We start from the raw sequence: 12,500 nt of genomic DNA, 5'->3' as shown, positions 1-12,500 counted from the left end.
ACTCAGACACACAAAGTCTCCAAGGCATATTAGAAAGTATCCAGTAACAAGCGTGTCCGCATCATGATCCAAATGAATGAAATATTTCGCCAACAAAAGCAATTACCTGTCCACTTCCACTTAAAGACAGCATAAGTCCATTCCAGAGGGTTAATAATAAACAGCTTAGTGATTTTCATTCCTACCATTTCACTTGAACACACCTTTTATAACATTCCACGCCACAAAATGATACAGGTATGCACGATGCCAGCTGATATCGTATCCAATCATTATCAGTATCGGCCCATACTCAAGGCTTAAACTCAAAACTTTTAATGTTCCAAATGGGGCTGTTGCGTCATTCAAGGTGACGTCAGGGGCTTTCTGATTCAATATCGATATCGGCTGTCGATCCGATATCAGCAGAAAACCAGTATCGGATGATATCAGCTTGCATGTCAAACGTCGGATATCAACTCTGATACAAGCACGCAAGGTCGGTCTTTTCTTCTGTTCCAGTCAAGTCATTTACAAAAGCTAAACATGCTAGGCTACAGGCGAGCTGGCGGCTACACAACAGCTAAGCACACAATAGCACACAAGCTAGCGTGAAAAACAGCACATTTGTCAATCCAAACAAATAATTATAGTTCCATATTACTCAGACGTACAAAGTCTCCAAGGCATATTAGAAAGTATCCAGTAACAAGCGTGTCCGCATCATGATCCTAAATGAATGAAATATTGTCACCAAAAAAAAACCCATTTCCACTTCAACTTAAAGACAGCATAAGTCCATTCCAGAAGGTGAATAATAAATATGTTAGTGATATTCATTCCTACCATTTCACTTGAACACACCTTTTCTAACATTCCACGCCACAAAATGATACAGGTATGCACGATACCAGCTGATATCGTATCCGATCATTATCAGTATCGGCCCATACTCAAGGCTTAAACTCAAAACGTTTAATGTTCCAAACGGGGCTGTTGCGTCATTCAAGGTGACGTCAGGGGCTTTCTGATTCAATATTGATATCGGCTGTCGATCCGATATCAGCAGAAAACCAGTATCGGATTATATCAGCTCGCATGTCAAACGTTGGATATCAACTCTGATACAAGCACGCAAGGTCGGTCTTTTCTTCTGTTCCAGTCAAGTCATTTACAAAAGCTAAACATGCTAGGCTACAGGCGAGCTGGCGGCTACACAACAGCTAAGCACACAATAGCACACAAGCTAGCGTGAAAAACAGCACATTTGTCAATCCAAACAAATAATTATAGTTACGTATTACTCAGACATACAAAGTCTCCAAGGCATATTAGAAAGTATCCAGTAACAAGCGTGTCCGCATCATGATCCGAAATGAATGAAATATTGTCACCAAAAAAAACCCCATTTCCACTTCAACTTAAAGACAGCATAAGCTAACATTCCACACTACAAAATAATACAGGTATATATGATACCCATTGATATCAGATCATTATCAGTATCAGCCAATACTCAAGGTTTAAACTCAAAACGGGGCCGTTGAGGTCAGGGGGTTTCTGATTCAATGTTGATATCGGCTATCGATTCGACATTATTATTATAAAATAATTATAGTTACATATTACTCAGACATACAAGGTCTCCAAGGCATATTAGAAAGTATCCAGTAACAAGCGTGTCCGCGTCACGATCCTAAATGAATGAAATATTGTCACCAAAAAACAACAATTTCCTGTCCACTTTAACTTAAAGACAGCATAAGTGCATTACAGATGGTGAATAATGAACAGGTTAGTGAGGTCAAGGCATATTAGTAAGTATCCAGTAACAAACGTGTCCGCGTCACGATCCTAAATGAATGAAATATTGTCACCAAAAAAACAAAACAATTTCCTGTCCACTTTAACTTAAAGACAGCATAAGTCCATTACAGATGGTGAATAATGAACAGGTTAGTGAGGTCAAGGCATATTAGTAAGTATCCAGTAACAAACGTGTCCGCGTCACGATCCTAAATGAATGAAATATTGTCACCAAAAAAACAAAACAATTTCCTGTCCACTTTAACTTAAAGACAGCATAAGTCCATTACAGATGGTGAATAATGAACAGGTTAGTGAGGTCAAGGCATATTAGTAAGTATCCAGTAACAAACGTGTCCGCGTCACGATCCTAAATGAATGAAATATTGTCACCAAAAAAAAAAACAATTTCCTGTCCACTTTAACTTAAAGACAGCATAAGTCCATTACAGATGGTGAATAATGAACAGGTTAGTGAGGTCAAGGCATATTAGTAGGTATCCAGTAACAAACGTGTCCGCGTCACGATCCTAAATGAATGAAATATTGTCACCAAAAAAAAAAAAAAATTTCCTGTCCACTTTAACTTAAAGACAGCATAAGTGCATTACAGATGGTGAATAATGAACAGGTTAGTGAGGTCAAGGCATATTAGTAAGTATCCAGTAACAAACGTGTCCGCGTCACGATCCTAAATGAATGAAATATTGTCACCAAAAAAAAAAACAATTTCCTGTCCACTTTAACTTAAAGACAGCATAAGTGCATTACAGATGGTGAATAATGAACAGGTTAGTGAGGTCAAGGCATATTAGTAAGTATCCAGTAACAAACGTGTCCGCGTCACGATCCTAAATGAATGAAATATTGTCACCAAAAAACAACAATTTCCTGTCCACTTTAACTTAAAGACAGCATAAGTCCATTACAGATGGTGAATAATGAACAGGTTAGTGAGGTCAAGGCATATTAGTAAGTATCCAGTAACAAACGTGTCCGCGTCACAATCCTAAATGAATGAAATATTGTCACCAAAAAACAACAATTTCCTGTCCACTTTAACTTAAAGACAGCATAAGTCCATTACAGATGGTGAATAATGAACAGGTTAGTGAGGTCAAGGCATATTAGTAAGTATCCAGTAACAAACGTGTCCGCGTCACGATCCTAAATGAATGAAATATTGTCACCAAAAAAAAACACAATTTCCTGTCCACTTTAACTTAAAGACAGCATAAGTCCATTACAGATGGTGAATAATGAACAGGTTAGTGAGGTCAAGGCATATTAGTAAGTATCCAGTAACAAACGTGTCCGCGTCACGATTCCTAAATGAATGAAATATTGTCACCAAAAAAAAAAAAACAATTTCCTGTCCACTTTAACTTAAAGACAGCATAAGTCTATTACAGATGGTGAATAATGAACAGGTTAGTGAGGTCAAGGCATATTAGTAAGTATCCAGTAACAAACGTGTCCGCGTCACGATCCTAAATGAATGAAATATTGTCACCAAAATAAACAACAATTTCCTGTCCACTTTAACTTAAAGACAGCATAAGTCCATTACACATGGTGAATACTGAACAGGTTAGTGAGGTCAAGGCATATTAGTAAGTATCCAGTAACAAACGTGTCCGCGTCACGATCCTAAATGAATGAAATATTGTCACCAAAAAACAACAATTTCCTGTCCACTTTAACTTAAAGACAGCATAAGTCCATTACAGATGGTGAATAATGAACAGGTTAGTAAAGGTCAAGGCATATTAGTAAGTATCCAGTAACAAACGTGTCCGCGTCACGATCCTAAATGAATGAAATATTGTCACCAAAAAAAAAAAAACAATTTCCTGTCCACTTTAACTTAAAGACAGCATAAGTCCATTACAGATGGCGAATAATGAACAGGTTAGTGAGGTCAAGGCATATTAGTAAGTATCCAGTAACAAACGTGTCCGCGTCACGATCCTAAATGAATGAAATATTGCCACCAAAAAAACAAAACAATTTCCTGTCCACTTTAACTTAAAGACAGCATAAGTCCATTACAGATGGTGAATAATGAACAGGTTAGTGAGGTCAAGGCATATTAGTAAGTATCCAGTAACAAACGTGTCCGCGTCACGATCCTAAATGAATGAAATATTGTCACCAAAAAAAAACACAATTTCCTGTCCACTTTAACTTAAAGACAGCATAAGTGCATTACAGATGGTGAATAATGAACAGGTTAGTGAGGTCAAGGCATATTAGTAAGTATCCAGTAACAAACGTGTCCGCGTCACGATCCTAAATGAATGAAATATTGTCACCAAAAAAAACCTATTTCCTGTCCACTTTAACTTAAAGACAGCATAAGTCCATTACAGATGGTGAATAATGAACAGGTTAGTGAGGTCAAGGCATATTAGTAAGTATCCAGTAACAAACGTGTCCGCGTCACGATCCTAAATGAATGAAATATTGTCACCAAAAAAAAAAACAATTTCCTGTCCACTTTAACTTAAAGACAGCATAAGTGCATTACAGATGGTGAATAATGAACAGGTTAGTGAGGTCAAGGCATATTAGTAAGTATCCAGTAACAAACGTGTCCGCGTCACGATCCTAAATGAATGAAATATTGTCACCAAAAAACAACAATTTCCTGTCCACTTTAACTTAAAGACAGCATAAGTCCATTACAGATGGTGAATAATGAACAGGTTAGTAAAGGTCAAGGCATATTAGTAAGTATCCAGTAACAAACGTGTCCGCGTCACGATCCTAAATGAATAAAATATTGTCACCAAAAAAAACAACAATTTCCTGTCCACTTTAACTTAAAGACAGCATAAGTCCATTACAGATGGCGAATAATGAACAGGTTAGTGAGGTCAAGGCATATTAGTAAGTATCCAGTAACAAACGTGTCCGCGTCACGATCCTAAATGAATGAAATATTGTCACCAAAAAAACAAAACAATTTCCTGTCCACTTTAACTTAAAGACAGCATAAGTCCATTACAGATGGTGAATAATGAACAGGTTAGTGAGGTCAAGGCATATTAGTAAGTATCCAGTAACAAACGTGTCCGCGTCACGATCCTAAATGAATGAAATATTGTCACCAAAAAAAACCTATTTCCTGTCCACTTTAACTTAAAGACAGCATAAGTCCATTACAGATGGTGAATAATGAACAGGTTAGTGAGGTCAAGGCATATTAGTAAGTATCCAGTAACAAACGTGTCCGCGTCACGATCCTAAATGAATGAAATATTGTCACCAAAAAAAAACACAATTTCCTGTCCACTTTAACTTAAAGACAGCATAAGTCCATTACAGATGGTGAATAATGAACAGGTTAGTGAGGTCAAGGCATATTAGTAAGTATCCAGTAACAAACGTGTCCGCGTCACGATCCTAAATGAATGAAATATTGTCACCAAAAAAACAAAACAATTTCCTGTCCACTTTAACTTAAAGACAGCATAAGTCCATTACAGATGGTGAATAATGAACAGGTTAGTGAGGTCAAGGCATATTAGTAAGTATCCGGTAACAAACGTGTCCGCGTCACGATCCTAAATGAATGAAATATTGTCAACAAAAAAACAAACAATTTCCTGTCCACTTCAACTTAAAGACAGCATAGGTCCATTACAGATGGTGAATAATGAACAGGTTAGTGAGGTCAAGGCATATTAGTAAGTATCCAGTAACAAACGTGTCCGCGTCACGATCCTAAATGAATGAAATATTGTCACCAAAATAAACAACAATTTCCTGTCCACTTTAACTTAAAGACAGCATAAGTCCATTACAGATGGTGAATAATGAACAGGTTAGTGAGGTCAAGGCATATTAGTAAGTATCCAGTAACAAACGTGTCCGCGTCACGATCCTAAATGAATGAAATATTGTCACCAAAAAACAACAACAATTTCCTGTCCACTTTAACTTAAAGACAGCATAAGTCCATTACAGATGGTGAATAATGAACAGGTTAGTGAGGTCAAGGCATATTAGTAAGTATGCTGTAACAAACGTGTCCGCGTCACGATCCTAAATGAATGAAATATTGTCACCCCAAAAAAAAACAATTTCCTGTCCACTTTAACTTAAAGACAGCATAAGTCCATTACAGATGGTGAATAATGAACAGGTTAGTGAGGTCAAGGCATATTAGTAAGTATCCGGTAACAAACGTGTCCGCGTCAGGATCCTAAATGAATGAAATATTGTCACCAAAAAAAACAAAACAATTTCCTGTCCACTTTAACTTAAAGACAGCATAAGTCCATTACAGATGGTGAATAATGAACAGGTTAGTGAGGTCAAGGCATATTAGTAAGTATCCAGTAACAAACGTGTCCGCGTCACGATCCTCAATGAATGAAATATTGTCACCAAAAAAACAAAACAATTTCCTGTCCACTTTAACTTAAAGACAGCATATGTCCATTACAGATGGTGAATAATGAACAGGTTAGTGAGGTCAAGGCATATTAGTAAGTATCCAGTAACAAACGTGTCCGCGTCCCAATTTTCTGTCCACTTCAACTTAAAGAAACACCGGCCTAGTGGGGACACCCCGAGGGGGAGTGTGTGTTGTGGACACACTGCATGTTGTACCCTGACCGTGTGTGTGTGTGTGTGTGTGTGTGTGTGTGTGTGTGTGTGTGTGTGTGTGTGTGTGTGTGTGTGTGCTGTCATGCAGGTGGTGCTGGGCTTCGTGTGCGAGGCCGACTTCAAGCTGGTGGCCAAGGCCATACGGGACCGGGTGACGGCCATCAAGCGGCAGAGGGACAAGCTGCGGCGTGAGGCGGAGGAGCAGAGGAGGAAGCGGGAGGCCATCGAGGAGGAGGAGCCCGAGCCCCCGCCGGCCACCCCGCCACCGCCCCCGCCGGCGGGCCGCATGCCGTCCCCCGTCACCAGCTCGGCCGACTCGGGCGTGGGCTCCAGCTGCCTCGCCGAGCCCGAGGAGCCGGAGGCGGACCAACACTTCCACGTCCGCCACCACAGCCTGTCCTCCGCCAACTGTACGTGCCTCTTCTCGTCCTCGCCACTCTCTCTCTCTCTCTCTCTCTCTCTCTCGCCAGCGTCATGTGACCATCTTCACCTTGTGATGGACACATGACGCCACATGGCAGTGACGGAGATAACGCATTGATACACTCTGTGTGTGTGTGTGTGTGTGTGTGTGTGTTCTTGTATTTCTACCCTTTTTGAGACACTAAGAAGGAAAAAAGTATCTTCCATATGAGGTGATGACATAAATCATGGTCCCAATAACATTGCATCTAATAGAGAGCCAAATACTAGAGTCCGTGAACATTGCTTCAAAGTCAGGATTTTTTTTGTTGATTTAATGTGCACACAAAAGTATCTTCCATATGAGGAGGTGTGAACAAGTGATGACATAAATCAATAACATTGCATCTAATAGACAATGTCTCATTTGCACCGCCGCTGGTCAATATATGAAATAACAAGTGTGTGTAAGAAATTGAAATGCGCCCCCTTTGGCCAAAATCTATTAAAAAAAATAAAAATAAAAAATGTATATAGGGACATACTGTAATAACTTGGAGTAAATAGTGAAGATTAAAAACCAATTACACACTTTTTACACAATTTTTTAAAATAAAATTGTGAACAATTTCTCATATTTTTTCTGTTTCTGTAATATGCAATATTTTCTCGTACAATTGTTACTTTTTTTTATTGTAAAATTATTACTTTTTAATGCAAAATGGTGACATTTGTCATATAAAGTTCTGCCAAGTTTTTGGTTCTTGTAAAATAGTGACATTTTTTGAGTAAAATTATGACTTTTGTCATCATTTTGCCAAGTAAAATTCAGATTATTATCGTAATATTGCCAAAATGTTAAAGTTTTCTTATAAAATTGTGACTTGCGTTGAGTAAAGTAATGACTTTTATTAAAATACTGCCAAAATTCTAAGTTTTTCTTGTGAAATTGTGACTTTTTTCTTGTAAAATTGTGACCTTTTTCTTGTGAAATTGTGACCTTTTTCTTGTGAAATTCCAACTGATTTTTCACAACAAATTTTTTTTATATTTGCATAGTATTTATATATTATTAATGTTGTAAATACACTTCTTTATATATCGAGAAAGGCTGGTCCTAAAGAGGGAGGCATTTTTCTCAGGTCTGAAGAAGGTAACAAATACAAGAATGTGTGTGTGCGTGTGTGTGTGTGTGTGTGTTCTTGTATTTCTACCCTTTTTGAGACACCAAGAAGGAAAAAAGTATCTTCCATATGAGGTTAGGACATAAATCATGGTCCCAATAACATTGCATCTAATAGAGAGCCAATTACTAGAGTCCGTGAACATTGCTCCAAAGTCAGGATTTTTTTTGTTGATTTAATGTGCACACAAAAGTATCTTCCATATGAGGAGATGTGAACAAGTGATGACATAAATCATGGTCCCAATAACATTGCATCTAATAGACAATGTCTCATTTGCACCGCCGCTGGTCAATATATGAAATAACAAGTGTGTGTAAGAAATTGATATGCGCCCCCTTTGGCCAAAATTTATTAAAATAAAAATTAAAAAAATAAAAATATGTATATAGGGACATACTGTAATAACTTGGAGTAAATAGTGAAGATTAAAAACCAATTACACACAAAAAAAGCAGTCTTTTTCTCACAATGTGTCGACTATTTTTTTTTTAATAAAATTGGGAACAATTTCTCATATTTTTTCTGTTTCTGTAATATTGCAATATTTTCTCGTAAAATTATTAGTTTTTATTGTAAAATTATTACTTTTTAATGCAAAATGGTGACATTTGTCTCATAAAGTTCTGCCAAGTTTTTGGTTCTTGTAAAATAGTGACATTTTTTGAGTAAAATGATGACTTTTGTCATCATTTTGCCAAGTAAAATTCAGATTATTAGTGTAGTATTGCCAAAATGTTAAAGTTTTCTTATAAAATTGTGACTTGCGTTGAGTACAATGACGACTTTTATTGAAATAATGCCAAAATTCTAAGTTTTTCTTGTGAAATTGTGACCTTTTTCTTGTGAAATTGTGACCTTTTTCTTGTGAAATTCCAACTGATTTTTCCCAACAAGCTTTTTTATATTTGCATAGTATGTATATATTATTAATGTTGTAAATACACTTCTTTATATATCTAGAAAGGCTGGTCCTAAAGAGGGAGGCATTTTTCTCAGGTCTCAAGAAGGTAACAAATACAAGAATGTGTGTGTGTGTGTGTGTGTGTGTGTGTGTGTGTGTGTTTGCGTGTGTGTGTGTGTGTGTGTGTGTGTGTGTGTGTGTGTGTGTGTGTGTGTTCTTGTATTTCTACCCTTTTTGAGACACCAAGAAGGAAAAGTATCTTCCATATGAGGTTTAGGACATAAATCATGGTCCCAATAACATTGCATCTAATAGAGAGCCAAATACTAGAGTCCGTGAACATTGCTCCAAAGTCAGGATTTTTTTTTTGTTGATTTAATGTGCACACAAAAGTATCTTCCATATGAGGAGGTGTGAACAAGTGATGACATAAATCATGGTCCCAATAACATTGCATCTAATAGAGAGCCAAATACTAGAGTCCGTGAACATTGCTCCAAAGTCAGGATTTTTTTTTGTTGATTTAATGTGCACACAAAAGTATCTTCCATATGAGGAGGTGTGAACAAGTGATGACATAAATCATGGTCCCAATAATATCATTGCATCTAATAGAGAGCCAAATACTAGAGTCCGTGAACATTGCTCCAAAGTCAGGATTTTTTTTTGTTGATTTAATGTGCACACAAAAGTATCTTCCATATGAGGAGGTGTGAACAAGTGATGACATAAATCATGGTCCCAATAATATCATTGCATCTAATAGAGAGCCAAATACTAGAGTCCGTGAACATTGCTCCAAAGTCAGGATTTTTTTTTGTTGATTTAATGTGCACACAAAAGTATCTTCCATATGAGGAGGTGTGAACAAGTGATGACATAAATCAATAACATTGCATCTAATAGACAATGTCTCATTTGCACCCCCGCTGGTCAATATATGAAATAACAAGTGTGTGTAAGAAATTGAAATGCGCCCCCTTTGGCCAAAATTTATTAAAAAAAAAAAAAAAATGTATATAGGGACATACTGTAATAACTTGGAGTAAATAGTGAAGATTAAAAACCAATTACACACAAAAAAAAAGCAGTCTTTTTCTCACAATGTGTCGACTATTTTTTTTATTATAAAATTGGGAACAATTTCTCATATTTTTTCTGTTTCTGTAATATTGCAATATTTTCTCGTAAAATTATTAGTTTTTATTGTAAAATTATTACTTTTTAATGCGAAATTGGTGACATTTGTCATATAAAGTTCTGCCAAGTTTTTGGTTGTTCTTGTAAATTAGTGACATTTTTTGAGTAAAATTATGACTTTTGTCATCATTTTGCCAAGTAAAATTCAGATTATTATTGTAGTATTGCCAAAATGTTAAAGTTTTCTTATAAAATTGTGACTTGCGTTGAGTACAATGACGACTTTTATTGAAATAGTGCCAAAATTCAAAGTTTTTCCTGTGAAATTGTGACCTTTTTCTTGTGAAATTGTGACCTTTTTCTTGTGAAATTCCAACTGATTTTCCCCAACAAGCTTTTTTATATTTGCACAGTATGTATATATTATTAATGTTGTAAATACACTTCTTTATATATCTAGAAAGGCTGGTCCTAAAGAGGGAGGCATTTTTCTCAGGTCTCAAGAAGGTAACAAATACAAGAATGTGTGTGTGTGTGTGTGTGTGTGTGTGCGTGTGTGTGTTCTTGTATTTCTACCCTTTTTGAGACACCAAGAAGGAAAAGTATCTTCCATATGAGGTGATGACATAAATCATGGTCCCAATAACATTGCATCTAATAGAGAGCCAAATACTAGAGTCCGTGAACATTGCTCCAAAGTCAGGATTTCTTTTTTGTTGATTTAATGTGCACACAAAAGTATCTTCCATGTGAGGAGGTGTGAACAAGTGATGACATAAATCAATAACATTACGTCTAATAGACAATGTCTCATTTGCACCGCCGCTGGTCAATATATGAAATAACAAGTGTGTGTAAGAAATTGATATGCGCCCCCTTTGGCCAAAATTTATTAAAATAAAAATAAAAAAAATAAAAATATGTATATAGGGACATACTGTAATAACTTGGAGTAAATAGTGAAGATTAAAAACCAATCACACACAAAAAAAAGCAGTCTTTTTCTCACAATGTGTCGACTATTTTTTTTTTTATAAAATTGGGAACAATTTCTCATATTTTTTCTGTTTCTGTAATATTGCAATATTTTCTCGTAAAATTATTGCTTTTTTATTGTAAAATTATTACTTTTTAATGCAAAATGGTGACATTTGTCATATAAAGTTCTGCCAAGTTTTTGGTTGTTCTTGTAAATTAGTGACATTTTTTGAGTAAAATGATGACTTTTGTCATCATTTTGCCAAGTATAATTCAGATTATTATTGTAGTATTGCCAAAATATTAAAGTTTTCTTATAAAATTGTGACTTGGGTTGAGTACAATGACGACTTTTATTGAAATAATGCCAAAATTCTAAGTTTTTCTTGTGAAATTGTGACCTTTTTCTTGTGAAATTGTGACATTTTTCTTGTGACATTGTGACCTTTTTCTTGTGAAATTCCAACTGATTTTTCACAACAAGCTTTTTTATATTTGCATAGTATGTATATATTATTAATGTTGTAAATACACTTCTTTATATATCTAGAAAGGCTGGTCCTAAAGAGGGAGGCATTTTTCTCAGGTCTCAAGAAGGTAACAAATACAAGAATGTGTGTGTGTGTGTGTGTGTGTGTGTGTGTGTGTGTGTGTGTGTGTGTGTGTTCTTGTATTTCTACCCTTTTTGAGACACCAAGAAGGAAAAGTATCTTCCATATGAGGTTAGGACATAAATCATGGTCCCAATAACATTGCATCTAATAGAGAGCCAAATACTAGAGTCCGTGAACATTGCTCCAAAGTCAGGATTTTTTTTTTGTTGATTTAATGTGCACACAAAAGTATCTTCCATATGAGGAGGTGTGAACAAGTGATGACATAAATCAATAACATTGCATCTAATAGACAATGTCTCATTTGCACCGCCGCTGGTCAACATATGAAATAACAAGTGTGTGTAAGAAATTGAAATGCGCCCCCTTTGGCCAAAATGTAATAAAATAAAAATAAAAAAAATAAAAAAAAGTATATAGGGACATACTGTAATAACTTGGAGTAAATAGTGAAGATTAAAAACCAATTACACACAAAAACACAGTCTTTTTCTCACATTGTGTCGACTATTTTTTTTTTTATAAAATTGGGAACAATTTCTCATATTTTTTCTGTTTCTGTATTATTGCAATATTTTCTCGTAAAATTATTACTTTTTTATTGTAAAATTATTACTTTTTAATGCAAAATGGTGACATTTGTCATATAAAGTTCTGCCAAGTTTTTGGTTGTTCTTGTAAATTAGTGACATTTTTTGAGTAAAATTATGACTTTTGTCATCATTTTGCCAAGTAAAATTCAGATTATTAGTGTAGTATCGCCAAAATGTTAAAGTTTTCTTATAAAATTGTGACTTGCGTTGAGTACAATGACAACTTTTATTGAAATAGTGCCAAAATCCTAAGTTTTTCTTGTGAAATTGTGACCTTTTTCTT

At 35.7% G+C, this 12,500-nt stretch overlaps 1 protein-coding gene across 3 annotated transcripts in view; it reads left to right on the top strand.

Moving 5' to 3' along the window:
• The window catches only part of wnk4a (WNK lysine deficient protein kinase 4a), a 143,742-nt gene that overhangs the window by 67,188 nt on the left and 64,054 nt on the right, over window positions 1–12,500 (top strand). For all 3 annotated transcript variants that reach the window (XM_061932134.2, XM_061932133.2, XM_061932135.2), the window contains exon 7: window positions 6,491–6,812. In XM_061932134.2, coding sequence (XP_061788118.1) covers window positions 6,491–6,812 — 322 coding nt within the window. The remainder of the gene's footprint in view (window positions 1–6,490; window positions 6,813–12,500) is intronic.

This window comes from Nerophis lumbriciformis, linkage group LG39, assembly GCF_033978685.3.
Source record: "Nerophis lumbriciformis linkage group LG39, RoL_Nlum_v2.1, whole genome shotgun sequence".
NCBI lineage: Eukaryota > Metazoa > Chordata > Actinopteri > Syngnathiformes > Syngnathidae > Nerophis > Nerophis lumbriciformis.
The sequence above is the reverse complement of the archived record's forward strand: the minus strand, read 5'-3'. Positions and strand labels throughout refer to the sequence as shown.